Source organism: Elephas maximus, chromosome 12 (assembly GCF_024166365.1).
Source record: "Elephas maximus indicus isolate mEleMax1 chromosome 12, mEleMax1 primary haplotype, whole genome shotgun sequence".
Lineage (NCBI taxonomy): Eukaryota > Metazoa > Chordata > Mammalia > Proboscidea > Elephantidae > Elephas > Elephas maximus.
The window spans coordinates 12,413,163-12,430,374 of NC_064830.1; the positions used below are offsets into that span (position 1 = coordinate 12,413,163).

The window sequence follows — 17,212 nt, forward strand, 5'->3', positions numbered from 1 at the left end:
TACTTCTTCCAAGACAAATTTGTTCATTTCCCTGGCAGTCCAACATAGTATTCCAGGCAGCCACTATCAATTGATGGGTGTTGGTACTTGTTTTAAAATTTGTTATTACAAGTCTAATAGTAATAAATTATCTTTATATTTGGAGAGAATAACAACTCATTTTGATGGCACAAAAGTTATCTTTTCTTAATGTTCGAAAACTTTTTTGTTGTAGACTAGAAAACATTTATATTAGCAAACCTATTTAGAAATTTTGAAAGGGCATAGTTATTTTTTACATGTTTTGTCAAAGTCATTTAAAAATCATTGACTGTTGTCTGTTAAAGTGAGGTTGATAAAGCCAATAATGTGATCTGAACAGCACATATATTCTAGAAATTTGGTAACCCTTGTGGTGAGGTGGTTAAGAGCTACAGCTGCTAACCAAAAGGCTGGCAGTTTGAATCTACCAGGTGCTCCTTGGAAACCATATGGGGTAGTTCTTCTCTGTCCTATAGGGTCGCTATAAGTCAGAATTGACTGGACGGTAGTGGGTTTTCTAGAAATCTAGCTCTTCTGAAACATGACATTGCTTGTCTGGGCCTGTTTCTTCTTCTATGAAATGACCCGTTGTACTAAGATCTCTGAAATGCCTTATCTCTCTGGCATTTCATTGTTCTGTGGTGCCATGACATTTACACCCTGTCTAGTTGTCTAGTGCTGCTATAACAGAAATACCACAAGTGGATGGCTTTAACAAACAGAAATTTATTCTCTCACAGTTTGGGAGTGCCATCTCCAGGGGAAGGCTTTCTTTCTCTGTCGGCTCGGGGGGGAAGGTCCTTGTCATCAATCATCCCTGGCTGAGGAGCTTCTCAGCACTTGTACCCTGGGTCCAAAAGATGCACTCTTCTCCTGGCTCTTGTTTCTTGGTGGTATGAGGTCCCCATGTCTCTCTGCTCGCTTCTCTCTTTTATATCTCAAAAGAGATTTACTTAAGGCAACACCTAATCTTGTAGATTGAGTCCTGCCTCATTAACATCATAGAGGTAGGATTTACAACACATAGGAAAATCACATCAGATGACAAAATGGTGGATAATCACACAATACTGGAAATCATGGCCTAGCCAAGTTGACACACATTTTGGGGAGACACAGTTCAATCCATGACACACCCATATTGTCAAGTAGAGATGAAGTTTGCTCACAGACTGGTTTGTTCAATTATAGAAGGAGGTATAATAGTCAAAAAACTGTCCGTGGCACCAAAGTATCCCGTGTTCTGCATTAAAATAATTGATGTGCGCTTTCCTAATTGGGTCAAGAATGACCTCAAATGCAATCTAGCCAGAAGCTTTTTGCTCATAGATTTATGTGTGATTTGCAGAGAGGCAAGCAAGGAGTAAATACTGATCAAATTTTCTTTATTTCCTTGAGGGAGTAGAGAACAGTGTTTTTAATGATGCCTGAAAATGAGTTAGATAGCTGAAATTTTAGCTTCTCCTGGTAAGGAAATAATTTATCATTAGGACTTTATGTGGTAAATCAGTCCCAAATCAATACCTGATAAAGAAGAGGATGTGGAAAAAAATGCTGTTGCACTCCCTGGGTATGCATTATAAAATGCATGTAATTTTTGAGTGGAGAGGTTTATAGAAATATTGTACCAGAGTCATTACCAGCAGGGGTATATAGCTTTCTGTCCTCTGAGACTTGTGGACAAGGAACACTTCAAACCCTGCCCATTTATGAACATTACTTGAAAATAGCCTTTGTTTTTAAGAAGCACACATGGATTGACCCTGTAAGGAGAAGGTAAATAGGAAAGGACAGAACTAGGAGGCACACCTGCAAAATCTGTCTCTTTTTGGTGCTGCTTCTCCGGAATTAGTAATTAAAATGGCAACTGAGGTCACATAACTTTTTATAATAACAACATCCTTCGATCCTCATTGAAGACAAGGAAACGGAAACTAGGGGAGTTCAAATAGCCCAGCCAGTAAGTAGGAAACTTGGACTTGAACCCAGGTTCTGGACTCCATCCATTCTATGTAGAACAATGAGGAGGTCAGGGTAACTGCCAACCATGCTGGTTTAAATGCCATTGGCTCTGGGCTGCTGTGGCAAATGTCAGTTTAGCAGAATCTTTGGGAGCCCTGCATTTAAGTGCATTTCCTGATTAGCTGAGGAGTATAAAGAAAACTCATTTAAGGCCCCACTCTTTGAAATACCTTTTCGTTTTTAACAACTTATTACTCCTCTTTCCTGCTTTACTAAGGAGAGTTTGCAGCACCAAACAATTTAATGTTTTGGTGCTGTTTCAGGATCTTTCAGTAAAAACAGCATGGGGGCAGTGTCTCACCTCCTCTAACCTCACAAGGAGGAAGGTCAATCAGCAGCCCGAGGCTGATTCCTGTGAGGCGGAGGTCAGACATGCCCCCTCTCTTCGCCATCTTTACCGACTCTGATTCCAAGCATCCCTCCCACGGCACTCTCTGCTTCTCTGCTGGGTTTGACAATTCACTGCAATGGCCCCACGGAACTCACAGACAATACTCGTGATTATGGGGTTTATTAGGGAAGTGACAGTTACAATTCGGGCTCAGGAACACTCAGGATACAGTTCTGCTATCGGTAGCCTCTTCTCAGTCATGCTCACAGGCATGCCTCTCCCTGACCCTAGGCCTTTGCCCAGAAGCACTCAGCTTTCTGTGTCTCTGTAGGCCGGGAAGCCCATCATACTATCTCCTGCGGCCGGGTCTCTGCAGCCGGGTCTCTGCGGCCGGGTCTCTGCGGCCAGGTCTCTGCGGCCGGGTCTCTACTGCCGATTCTCGCTGCCTTCCGTGTTATAGCTTTCTCCCTCTCTCTGTGTCCTGATTCCAGGAGCTTCTCAGCACAGAAATCCCTGGTCCAAAGGACGCTGTCTGTGCTTCTGGCTGTTCTTCCTTAGTGATGATGGGATCTTCTCCCTTGTGCCTCTCAGATGGCTCACCTCAAGCCCAGTGGGATGGCAAAACTGACCACTCCCTTTGGTGGGCCACATTTACCTTATCATGATCACTTGGGTGGGAGTTACAAGACCATCTACAAAAGTGATCAATTGCACTGCACAGTGCCTTAGGATTATTACTGTGAATAATTAAAAAAAAATAAGGTTAGAAATGGTTAAAATGGCAAATGTTTTGTTACATGTATTTTATGATTAAATTGAAAAAAAAAGAAAATAAATTGGATTAGAGATAGACATGTAGAAGCAGGTGGAGATTGAACGGAATTTGTTATGGCAGACTCATTCCTGTTGCTTTCTCTCTTAAGAGGAGGGTAAGACAGGGCAAATAATGATGCTGGTTAGTTGATGGTTTAGTCTTATTCTAATTAAGGTTTTGATGTACCTGGAAGGTGTGAAGACTCAAGCTGGACTGCCAGCTGTTTAAACTGTATGAACTCATGCAAGTCATTTAGTTTTTGGAATTCGTGTCTTCATCTGCACAATGGACGTAATACTTCCCTCACACAGTTGATTTGAAGATTCAGTTATGTAAGATAAATTAATGCAGTTTATAAACTTTAGGAATTAACTGATAAAATAAAAGCTAGCACATACGCTTAGTATTAATTTTCTATGAGTATAGATTGAGCACCTGGTGTGTTCAAGGCCTTCTAGGTGTTCTGTGAGGCCCAGAGTTGGATGAGATGCAGACTCTGTATCCAAAGAGCTTTCAGTTCAGTAGAAGATGTGGAAGCAGATTAATGTAGGTAGTGATAATGGGTCTAAGAAAGAAACATTCTTTCTACCCTTGTCCCAGCCAGGGTCATCTTTTGCCTAGACTATTGCAGTAGTGAAGCCCTGGTGGCGTAGTGGTCAAGAGCTACGGCTGCTAGCCAAAAGGCCAACAGTTCAAATCCACCAGCCGCTTCTTAGAAACCACATGGGGCAGTTCTACTCTGTCCTTATAGGGTTGCTGTGAGTTGGAATCAACTCGACAGCAACGGGCTTGGTTTGGTTTTTATTGCAGTAGTATACTTACTGTTCTCCCTCCTTTAGTTCTTCCTCTGTGCATAAAATTAGATCATCTTATTTCCCCACATAAACCTGTCGATGGCTTCCCAGGGTCCTTAAGAATAAAGTCCAAGTGCCTTTTACTGCTCCAGCCTCATCTCACCAGTCTGCGCTAATCTTGCTCTGTGCTCAGCTACGCTGACTTTCCTTCAGTGCACCAATCTTTTTCCATCTCATCTTTGCATTGGTTGTTCCCTTTACTCAGGGTACTTTTCTCCCTTCTCTGTGCCTGTCTAAATCCTACTCATTCAGCAGGTCTCAGCTTAACAGCCCCATCCTCAAGAGGACTTTTCTAATTTCCCGATCTAAATTATGTGTCTAGTTGAGGCTATTGCTTTGTTTTATTTTTGTACCCAGTTTATTTTGTACCCAGTGTTGCTAATGAGAATACTTGCACCAGTCTGATTCTCGTTTACATGCATACAGTCTTTAAAGAAAAATTTTTCCTCTTGGGGTAGCTTATAGAATTTTCTCTTTACTCTTGATCTTCTGAAATGTCAGTTCAGTAGAAGATGTTTAAGTTATTTTTTGCCTTGTTTTTCCTGCTTGGTACTCTGCGGGCACTTTCATAGTGTTCTTTCATGTCCTTAGAACTGGGAAATTCGCACCTATTAAATCTTCACAGCTGTTAAGTCTTCAAATGTCTACTCTCTTTTTCTGAACTTCCTATAAGATGGATATTGGAATTTACAGTTTTTCCTCCAACCCTCAGTTTTTAACTTCAAAACAAAACAAAATTTCTCGTTCCTTCTCTTTGTGCTACACTGTGAGCAAATTCCCTGTCCCCATCTTTTGCTTCATTAATTAGCTCGTTTTCATTGGTGCATTCTGTTAGCCATCATATCTATCATGTAATTTATTTCAAAAATTAATTTCATTTACAAGATTTCTAGTTGGTTCTTTTCTGCTGCTGTTTAGTCTTGTTCATAGATGCAATATTCTATCCTATCTTTATGAGGATATCCAGTATATATATTTCAGAGTCATGTTTTGGTTGTCCCATTAGTTCTGTTTCCTCTGTTGTTATTTCTCTTTCATGACGTCGGTGCTCCTCAAACGTCTGCTGACTCTCAATGGTGCTCTCATCTTGTTAATTGGTATTCCTTGCTAGACTATCAATGCTTCTCCAAGTACTGCTATTGTTGTGTATAATTTTTTCTTCTAAAGGTAAGAGAGAAAACTGAAAACTATGGACAGATTCAAGGGCCACATTATATGTATGTTAAATGTGACAACTCCACAGGAGCAGGCCACAGGTTTTCAACTGGTGGCTCAATGGACCCATCATAGCCATGACATAGTGGGTGATGCGGTGACATGCTAGCTCTGTTAGCCAGTTTTTATTGCAGTCACTTTGTTTTATTTCATTTTAATTGAATTTAAATTGTTTATTTAAATAAGTGAATGTTCTTTTCTTTAGGCCAGATTATCAGCTTTGGGAATTTCTTTGGGGAATTTGTAGTCTCGGTTTATCCTATCACCAAGTCAAGGTGTATGAGATTATAGGGAATTAATTTTATTTGAATGTTGGTCTGCATTGTACATAATTGGGAAGATAAATTTGCTACACATCAACATCTAATACTGACATGAGCATCCAAACTTTATTCTTCCTGAGCATATCAACCAGATAAACAGCAGAGAGAGGCCAGGAGTTACACTAATTATGTTCCTTTTACATAGAAGGAAATGTCAAGATACTTGATCTCTTAATATTGAGATGAAGATAGCAGTGTGGGTGAAGCAGAAGCAGTTAGATTGGCTCTTGGGAGAGCATTTTGCACTGGAGGGTAGACTGGGAGCCAGTAGAGGAGGGCAATGAAAATAGGGACAAATAAGTGATTGAACGGAGGGAGAAAGTAGGGTAAGAAAACAGAGTGCTGAGAGCAGAACTTGGGGCTTACCAAATTAGTGGGCCAGGAAGAGGCAGAGATGTTATAGATGGAGACCCTGAGAACCTTCACTGGACTGTGCCAAAAAAGCCAAGGGAGGAGAGAATGTCAGGGCCCAAGGGACTCAAGCACCACAGAGAGATGGAGGAGGAAGAAGGTCAAGAGGCTGGTTGGTGGCACAGACAGGAAAATAACCTAGATTTTTTATTCTTTCTCTAATTTTTATTATTCCACATTTTACACTGGAATCCTGAAGACTGCTTGGCCAAAGCTAGTTCCTAAACATATGTGACTTCTTCCACAGGGGATGCTGGAGAAAAGGGAGAAAAAGGTGCACCAGGACGGCCTGGAAGAGTTGGTCCTACGGGAGAAAAAGGTACACAAATCACTCAGGCCCAGCCAAGGGGCTGGCCTGTCCAACCCTTCCAGTTTTGTAAACAAATACACACCTGCTATACAAGCTTCTGCAAGAGTGGTAGGGAAGTTGTATAATTTTTTATCAAAAATACAATGATATAGCATTAAAAATAATAAGAGTAGTAGGGAAGAGAAGTTGAGAATGGGGTAATTTGGACAAGGAAGTAGCTCCTACCTCTTGAAGAGTGGGACTTCCAGGTAGATCTCAGAAGTGCAGATGAGTGGAGGAGCCAAGCATGGCTGATGAAGCTGTGGTCTTTAAGCTGTGCTTGCTCCTTACTACAAGTCTGAATGATTCTAAGAAGTAAATTTGTTTTGGGAGGTACTACATACCTTAGTGGATACCCTGGTGGTGTAGTGGTTAAGTGCTACGTACAGCTGCTAACCAAGAAGTTGGCAGTTCAAATCCGCCAGGCGCTCCTTGGAAACTCTATGGTGCAGTTCTACTCTGTACTATACGGTCGCTATGAGTTGGAATTGACTTGGCGGCAGTGGGTTTTTTATGTGCCTTAGCGGTTAAGTGCATGGATGCTGGGTCAGTCTGGCTCAGCTACTTAAGAGCCGAGTGACCTAAGACAGATTACTTAACCTCTCTAAGCTTCATCTGCAAAATGGGGCTAACAATGTTGGATGCCTGTGAGCATTAAGTAGGTGCTGTCTTGACACTACTAAATGCTAAATAAGTTTTCACTCTTATATATTTACATAATTAGGAGTATATTCTAAATATGAAGAAGGTGTGGAAGGAGAAAGGAAGAGTTAGGCATACCTCGGTTTAAACAGTGACTCTCCCACTTACTAGCTGACTCTAGCCACTTTGAATCTATTGACTCATTAGTTAAATAGTGTAATTCTACCTGCCTCATAGAACCGTGCTGAGGTTTAAAGGAAATAGAGGAGTCCTGGTGGCACAGTGGTTAAAGCGCTTGGCTGCTAACCGAACGGTTGGCAGTTTGAACCCACCAGTTGCCGTGTGGAAGAAAGATGTGGCAGTCCATTTCCATAAAGATGTACAGCCTTGGAAGCCCTATGGGACAGTTCTACCCTGCCCTCACAAGGTTGTTGTGAGTCAGAATCGACTTGACGGCGATGGTTTTGGTTTTCGTAAAGTATCTACACAGTAAATGGTAGACATTCAATAAATAGTCGTTATTATTAGCATCAATATATACTTATTTTTGCTGCTTTAGTATTTTTATCAAGTCTTTAAAAACTGTCTATAAAATTTTTTTTTTCAATGTTTACACATTTTTCTATGAGGGTACCTGTTGCAATTTACCTGGCCAATCCCCCAATCTTGTAGTACTGGATAGTTGTTTCCAGTTTATGTTCTTTTTGTATTATAGCAACACAAATAGAAATCATTGCATATATATATGTAGACACACACACATATATATAAAAGACTAAACTCGTTGCCATGAGTTGATTCCAATTCATAGCGACCCTATAGGACAGAGTAGAACGGCCCCGTAGAGTTTCCAAGGAGCACCTGGTGGATTTGAACTGCCAACTTTTTGGTTAGCAGCTGTAGCATTTAACCACTATGCTACCAGGATTTCCGTATATATAGATACACACATATATATATCTCTATACATTGTTTTTCTTTTTTTAAAGTATAATTTATGTACATTATCCTGCTAAAGTACACAGTTCAATAGTTATAACAGGTGTACATACCTGTTCAACTTGCCACAATCAAGACCCAGAACCTTTTGGTCACCAACAAAATTTTTCTTGTTTCTTTAAAACATAAATAATATATTCGCATTGTTCAAATTTCAAAAGGTATTAAAAAACCCGTCGCTGTTGAGTCGCTTCTGACTCATAGCAACCCTACAGGGCAGAGTAGAACTGCCCCATAGGGTTTCCAAGGAGCACCTCATGGATTTGAACTACAGATCTTTTGGTTAGAAGGCATAGCTCTTAGCCACTACGCCACCAGGGTTTCCTTTTAAAAGTTATAAAAAAGATACGGGCAGTGAAAAGTTTCCTTTCTACCCTTGTCCTCCAGCCTTCTAAGTTTCCCTCCCTCCAGAAAACCACTGTTAATGTTTTATTTATCTTTATAGACATATTTTCTGAATTGGCAAGCAAATTTATAATACATTCTTCTCCCCCTTTTGGTACAAGCAGTTGTATTATATACATATTTTTCCGCATTTTGTTCTTTCACTTAAACAATGTGTCTTGGAGTTCATTCCATATGAGGACAGAAGGGATTTTCCTCATCCTTTTTATAGTTGTTCAGTGTTCTGTGGTATGAACGTTTCATGATTTATCCAACTGGTCTCCTATTACCAGAGATTTACATTTTCCTAGTCATTTGCTGGAGTGAATAACCTTGGATGTTTGTCATTTTTATGTGTATGAGCAGAGCTTGAAGATAAACTCCTAGCAGTGTAATTGGTAGATCAAAAAAGTGTCTACATTTGAATTTTGGTATAGATTGCCAAATTGCCCTCCAAAAAGATTGAATCAACTTAGCCTATCTCTGGCAATGCACAAGAATGCCTGTTTCTCCACATCCTCCCTGACTTACCAATAAAAAAACACAAACCCATTGCCGTGGAGTTGATTCCGACTCCTAGCGACCCTATAGGACAGAGTAGGGGTTTCCAAGGAGCAGCTGGTGGATTCAAACTGCAGACCATTTGGTTAGCAGCCGAGCTCTTAACCACTGCACTACCAGGGCTTAGAATGTTATCAATCTCGTTCCAGTAAATGCTACATCAGGGTGCTTTTCTCTTATTATAAATGAGGAAGGATAATTTTTTTTCATGTGTTTAGTCATTTGTATTTCTGTCTTTTTTTTTTTTTGTCTTTTTATTGAACTGTCCTTTTCTCCTTGATACTTAGATTCTTTTGTACTTATATTTTCTGTACATATCTCTGAATATTTCCTTAGAGTAAATGCTAGAAATAGAATGATGAACTTTAAGAAAGGCTATGGATACTTGGAAACCCTGGTGGCATAGTGGTTAAGAGTTCAGCTGCTAACCAAAAGGTTGGCAGTTCGAATCCACCAGTTGCTCCTTGGGAACCGTGTAAGCAGTTCTACTTTGTTCTACAGGGTCACTATGAGTCAGAATCGACTCGATGGCAGTGGGTTTGGTTTTTTTTTTTTTTTTATTTATGGAAACATAACTTCTAATGCCAGTCCATGTTTTTCCATCCTACATGAACTGTGTCTTTCTGTCTTTCACACATAGATGCTCAATCCATCTTCACTGAATAAATAAATTAATGAGTGAATGAGTGAGTGAGTAAGTCAGAGAATCTGCCTTTGACAGGGCCCATGGCATCCCTGGGTTCCTCCCTAGAGAGAAACATGTCTTTATGCAACATGGTGTCCTGATATGCCAGGAAAATAGCTGATCAAGAGTGAGAAAATGGCTCAGGAGAGAGAGGTCCAAAGAGGGGGCAGGCTGGGGTGGGCATCAGACAATTAGCTTATAAATAGGGGCAAAAAATGCTTTAACTGCTTCATAATGGTTTTGGGTTATAATAGGTTAAAAGTATCTTAGAATTGCTTATTATTTTTGCTTTATTATACTCCTTATAAAAGTTGGAAATATAGCTATGTCATGTTAATTATTTTGTTATTAAACTTACGAAATTTACACAGTGATAAAAGGTGTTCCTTCCTCTGTTTTCATGTGTGGACTACTTCATACTTCAGCATTAGGAAGTAGGTATTTGCACTATCCTAGATGTTCATAAATTCATTTTCATGATATCATTTTAGTGATTTTTTTTCAAAGTAGTGATGTTATAGCTCCAAGCATGAGTGGCATTAAATGCCCCTGATTTTCATATTGGTATGAACTCTTATGTTTTCTCTCATTTCCCATCATCATCATCATCTAACTCTCATTATCATCAGTCTCTCTTCTTCTCACACTCTAAAATGTAATGCAAGCACATGGTGGCTATAAACACTTTTATTATACCTTCTGAATCTTCTGACAAGAATTAACCTTGTTAGGCATGGAAGCAGCCTGACTCCTTGTATTTTTTTTTCAATCATTTAACTACCATATTGAGTGCTTATTACGTGCTGATCACTTTGAGGGACACAGAGCTGAGTAACAGTCAGTTCTGCACGTGGAGCCCCTTACAACCCAGTGGAGGAGACAGATGTGCAGACTCATGTGAAAGCAAATCAAGGCAGAAAACCACAGCACAATGTGGAGCTAAATGGGCTGGAGTAAGAAATTACCTTGCTTCAAGTTTCCAACTAATTCTTTCATATTTTCTAATATGTAATAGTAATATACGCTCATGATAGAAAGTTTATAAATACAGAAAAATGATGAGAAAATCATTCATAATAAAATTATCCAGTGATAGCTACTTATTTTGGTATATTTCCTTTTTCTTGGTGCTTTTTTTTTTTGCTTATTGTAATTATGTAGTATATATAAGTTTGCATTCTGTTTCTTAAAGTTAATCAATTTTCATGCTACAACATCTTGGTAAACATAATTTTAATGGATGCATAATATCCATGGGTAACTTTTAAAATCCCATCCCAGGAGTAGTGAATTCTATGTTAGAGTCCTCTTTAGGGTATAGAGCAGGAGAGAGTAGACTTGATAGACGGGCTAGTGAGGGCTCCATTTCAGGAGTAACCTATGTAACAGTAATGATTCCAATCTGAACATGGCAGGCCAGTAGTTGATAATTATTGGGCTTTATTAGGGGTCTGGCATTGCCACTGAAAGAATGGGAAGCTTTGGTTTGGGGTCTTTACTACTTTGAGGTATGTAAAGAATAAATTATTGCAAGTGCAATTTATTTGAATTGTTGAGTAGTGAAAAGAGTTATGTTGAAATTTAAAACTATCTTATTTTGTTATTGTTGAGAATATACACAGCAAAACATACACCAATTCAATAGTTTCTACATGTACAATTCAGTGACATTGCTTACATTCTTCGAGTTGTGCAACCATTCTTACCCTCCTTTTCTGAGTTGTTCTCCCCTGTTAACATAAATTTACTGCCCCCTAAGGTTCCTACCTAATCTTTCCAGTTGCTGTTGTCACTTTGACCCCATACAGATAGTTCTTAAAAGAGCATAATGCTCAAGGCAGACATTTTTTACTAGTTAAGCTAAACCATTGTTTGGTTTTAAGACGACATCAGGGGATAGTTTTGGTTTAAGTTTTAAAGATTATCTCAGGGCAATAGTCTCAGGGGTTCATCCATCCCCATGGCTCCAGAAAGTCTGGGGTCCATGAGAATTTGAAATTCTGTTCTCCATATTTGGCCTTTTGATCAGGACTCTTCTATAGAATCTTTAATCAAAATGTTCATTAATGGCAGCCGGGCAACATCCAGTTCTTCTGGTCTCACAGCAAAGGAAGCGGTTGTTTATGGAGGCAGTTAGCCACATATTGCATGTTGTTGTTAGGTGCTGTCGAGTTGGTTCCAACTCATATCAACCCTATGTACAACAGAACAAAACACTGCCTGGTCCTGCACCATCCTCACAATGCTTGAGCTCATTGTTGCAGCCACTGTGTCAGTGTATCTCATTGAGGGTCTTCCTTTTTTTTCACTGACTGTCTACTTTACACATTGCATATCTTCCTCCTATTCCTGACTCTCCCTCTTCCTTTGTTGCTCCAGGTGAATAGAGACAAATTGTTGTGCCTTAGATGGCTGCTTGCAAGCTTCTAAGATTCCAGGCACTATGCAACAAAGTAGGAGGTAGTACAGAAGCATTAAACACATTATTAGGCCAATTAACTGGGATGTCCCATGAAACTATGACCCTAAACCTCTAAACCAAGGAACCATGTCCCATGAGGTTTTTGGTGGTAAATACATCTATCACACTTTTGCCAATTCAACTTTTTACAGGTGTACAACTTATTCCCAGCAATTACAATAATTGGTTGTACAACCATATCCTTAATCAATGTAATTTTTCCATCACTGTTAACCTCCCTTTCCTCTCCCTCCCATCCCTGGTAATCACTAATAAACTTTGGTTTGTATACATTTGCCTCTTCTTGTCTTTTTATATAAGTGAGGTCATACGATATCTGTCCTTTTGGGATTGACTTATTTCACTCAGCTTAATAATGTCTTCAAGTTCCCCTATTTGTAGCATGTATCAAGACTTTGTTTCTTCTACTGGCTGAGTATTATTCCATTGTATGTATGCACCATATTTTGTTTATCCATTCATCTGTTGATGGGCATGTGGGTTTTTTTTCACATTTTGACTATTGTGAACGATGCTGTAATGAACACTGGTGTACAAGTCTCTGTTCGAGTTTCTGCTTTCAGATCTTTTTGGGTATACACCTAAGAGTGGAACTGCTGGGTCATACGGTAGTTTTATTTTTAGTTTTTTGAGAAAGTGCTATACTGTTTTCCACAGTGGCTGTACCATTTTGCATTCCTATCAGCAATGGATAAGGGTTCCAATTCCCCACATCCTTGGCAACATTTGTTATTTTCTTTTTTTCATCTTAGCCATCCTAGTAGAGTTAAATGGTATCTCATTGTGGTTTTGATTTGCATCTCTCTAATGGCTAATGACATTGAGTATCTTCTCATGTGTTTGGTGGCCATTTGAATGTCCTCTTTGGTGAAAAACTATCCTTTCTTAGGTCATCTTTAAGAAGAGGACTGGTCATGCCATAATATAATGTGAATGAATAAAACAGGATGCAAGAACAGACATGTAATTGATTAAAATTTTTAAAAATGCATAGAAAAAGGTTAGAAAAGAAATAAAAATGTTAACAGTAGATAATTCTGTATTTTAGACTTATGGACATTTAAATTTTCTTTTTTTTTTCTGTAATCTTGGTACAATGAGCGTGTACTGCATTTGACAATGTTAAGAAGTTCCTTATAAAAGGTATATTTAACTGTGGCCTGGGCCTGTTGACAATGCAGGTTTACCTGGAGTGCAGGTGTTCATTTGTAATCTCTGGCTGTTTCTCTCAGGCACCTGATCCTAGCTCTTCCATCCCACATACTGACCACTACACTCAGGGTCAGCGTGGCTGTACTTGGTTTGTCTTTTGCAGAATCAAATTGAGAGTGATGGTTGACCTCCAAAGAGCTAGACCTGGTTTCAAACCAAGTAACCAACGCTCGAGGTGAGTTGTGATCAAGAAAACTGGAGTAGATACTTACTCTCCGTTTTTGTATCCGCATAGATAGAAATATGACTTTTAGAACTTCAGGGACCCTATGGGGGATCATCTCATCCACACCCTTCATTTCATAGAAGACCCCTTCCAATGAGAAAATGAGGCACAGAGGGGAAGTGGTTGCTGAGATCACACAGTGAGTCTGTGGCTGAGTCGAGGTTGAAACCAAGACCTCCAGATGCCCTGTTCAGGACCCATGCGAGTTCCTTGACTTTGTACTCGAAGAACCTCAGCTTCATCCTTCTAGACAGCAAACAATAGCAAAGATGATTCTTCCTCATTGTTTCCATGACCATTGGTTTTCTGCTTAAAAAGGTGGCATTATGTATTTATTTTTTAACATAAGACATCATTTCACAAGGAGATCTCAGGTTTGTTGCTTTTCGTCCTATAAAATTAGAGCTCTAGCGTGTTTTTATTTCAGGAGTTGGGGCTGTTGGTGGTGTTAATGTATGTGTGTGGGGGACGGATGCTTTTGGAAAACATGAGTAAGCCATTCCTGTACCTGTGGCTTTATCATGATGATACAAACTACAGTCTTTCCCCATCATTCCCTTGTGTGGACCCTTGGTCCCACCAAATTGGCACCCTTAGAGTCCCCCCAATCTGCCTCCATACACTTACTCCCTTCAGCTGGAATGATGTTCCCCACAAATGCTTGTTGAATTGGATCTCCCTGTTTACAAAATAGAAATTGGATTGGAAACTTATTTTCTACACTGCCTAGCTTTTCACCCTCTTCTCCCTAATTTCTTTTATTGAATCTTACACTTCAGCCCAATAAACAAAACTCCCTGGAGGCAAATGTCTTGTTTACTGATTGTATTCCTAGAGGGAGTGTAGTGTCTGCCATAATAACTTTTGGCTGAATGAATCAATGAATCCCTTTTTGTTCTTCATGCTTTTCTGCACTTTACTGCCTCTATATCAGCCTATGGAGTCCTGATGGTGCTGTGGTTAAGATCCCGGCTGCTAGCCAAAAGGCTGGCAGTTTGAATTCACCAGCTGCTCCCTGGAAACCCTTTGGGGCAGTTCTACTCTGTTCTATAGGGTCACTATGAGCTGGAATTGACTCAACGGCAACAGATTTGGTTTGGTTTGGTGTATCAGCCTATATTTCTATTGTTCCTTCTCATCAAATGATCCCTGTCCCTTTTTGCCAATTGGTCAGTTCATTTCACACAAAACCATCTCTGAATTCCAGTAGCAATTTGTCATTGTAGTCAATAAGTATTTATTGAGCACTTGTTTTATGCTATGTTCTGTACTACTTGCTATGGATATAAACAAATAGACACATCCCATGGAGCTTAAATTCTTGTTAGAGAGACAGACAATTAATACATACATAGGTTGCTGGTGGCTGACAAAGCTATGGAGAATAATAAATAATAAATAAGAGGACTAGGGATTGAATGAGGGGCTTGCTACTTATATGGTTGTCATAGAAAGCCTCACCAACTGGAAGACATTTGAGCAGAGCTTGGAGAAGGTGAAGGAGCAGATGGGCATATGGCTGTCTGAGGGGAGCTGTCCAAGCAGAGGGAACAGAAAGTGCAAAGCTCCCAGTCTAGAGGGAATTTGGCATGTTCTTTTTTTTTTTTTTTTTTAATTGTGTGTATACCTCTTATTTTTCTATTAGACTGAAATTTTCTTTTACAATGCCTTGCATTTAGTCACTCAGTAATTGTGGTATGAACACTTCCTGACTTTACTTGATATCTTTTTTTGTGTGCATGTCTTGTCTCCCTAATTGGATTGTAAGCTCCTTGAGGGCAGGAATTTGTGGCTCATATGCCCTTTGTGATCCTGCAAGTCAGTGATTCAAGGTCTGTTACCTTGTGGCTCTTTCTGGCTATTTGCTTGATGGATTTACAGAGCAGCTTAAAGCACACATGGGCAACTAGCCGAAAACTACCCCAGAGTCATGGGATTAAAGCTGATAGTCTCTTTTTATCTTTAGCTTTTGAATGAGCATAATGAGAGAACCTGCAAGCAAAAGTAGACTGCACATTCAATGCTACAAGCTTTCTCTATTAAAATCTCTGCTTCCTTGCTTCCTTCCTCCCCTCTATCCCTCCTTCCTCCCTCACTTCTTCCCTTCCTTCCACCCTCCCTCCCTTTTTTTCCTTCCTCCCTTCCTTCCTTCCTTCCTTCCATCTTTCCTCTCTTCCTCCTCCCTCCCTTCCTTTCTTTCTTGCCACTGCAACATGACAAATTACCTAAACCCAATTATACTGGGATAGGAAGTCTAAGAGGATCTTGCCAAGAGCTTTCAAATGCCTCAAACCTATGAACCAGTGGGTACTGGATAAGTATTAACTTGAGATGAAGAGAAAACTCCACAGCACATAAGTAAATGTTTCTGTCTCAAATGAGCCATGCTTTGCCTGGTATTTGGAGAGAAAAGGGCCTTTTTAAGAGGAAGCTCCAGTATGAAGGGTTTGATAGTAGAGCAAAAAATGACAGAGAGGGAGAGAGACAGACAGACACTTACACACTAAACTGCAGGCTTCCAGGCAGCGCACTGGCTCTGGCTCCTCAGACCATGCCCACAACCCCTCAGAGAAGGGCCCTTTTTGACAAGCCTGCCATGGAGATGCAGCGCCCTCAGAGAAGAGGCATTGCTGTGAGTGAAGCAGGGCTGTGGGTCTTAGAGCCCTGAATCAGACCATGACCTGGTCCTCTCAATGGTGGTGTGTGCTGGCTTATGCTTAGAGACAGTTTGCCTTGGGAAGGCTGTAGGAGGCTTCTGCTCTGGAAGGCAGGGCGATGGAATGGGGCAAGCATGGGCTTTGAAGTCGGTTAATCTAGACCAGGGCTTCTGGCCTGGCTACTCACTAGTGTAGCTTTACTTTAATGCTACTTATTTATTTTCTCAGTATGACCTCCAATATCTTATAGTGTAATCTCTTCTTTCATAAGATATGAGAATATGATGTCATGGTGGTCAGTCTGCCTTCTTCATAGTATTTTTTTTTTCCACGTCTGATTTCTATTCCAATTTCTATTCTATATTTCTATAGAATTTGGAGTGAGTTTTTCAGCACGATTAATAGTGGCACCACCATTTATCAAACACTTAGATAATAAATAGTTAACCAAAACCAAACCAAACCCATTGCCATCTAGTCACTTCCAACTCATAGTGACCCAATAGGACAGAGTAGAACCGCTCCATATGATTTCCAAAGAGCGGCTGGTGGATTCAAACTGCTGACCTTTTGTTTAGTAGCCGTAGCTCTTAACCACTGTGACACCAGGGCCCCTTGGATAATAGTTAGAGGAAGTAAAATAGATTTAAAATAATAACCAAAACCTGTTGCTATCGAGTTTATTCTGACTCATAGCGACCCTATAGGACAGAGTAGAGCTGCCCCATAGAGTTCCCAAGGAGTGCCTGGTGGATTCAAACTGCTGGCCTTTTGGTTAGCAGTCATAGCTCTTAACCACTACACCACCGGGGCTTCCAAAATATTAATGGTAAGTGCTAATCATCAAGCTCACTGACAGACATCCGGATGCATGTAAGCAGCATCTGGGCCTTCCTTATGGCAGAAGGTGGAGGGTAGAATCTCTGTGTAGTGCTGTGTCACTGAGCTTGATGAAGTGGTATTGCCATGTGTAATTTATAATGCTCTTGACTCACCGGCTCTGAAATAATGTGGTGAGTAATAA

At 40.2% G+C, this 17,212-nt stretch overlaps 1 protein-coding gene across 1 annotated transcript in view; it reads left to right on the forward strand.

The window, feature by feature from the left end:
* Positions 1-17,212, forward strand: part of COLEC11 (collectin subfamily member 11) — a 70,690-nt gene that overhangs the window by 21,929 nt on the left and 31,549 nt on the right. Inside the window, exon 3 of the mRNA XM_049902813.1 lies at positions 6,239-6,310. Coding sequence (XP_049758770.1) covers positions 6,239-6,310 — 72 coding nt within the window. The remainder of the gene's footprint in view (positions 1-6,238; positions 6,311-17,212) is intronic.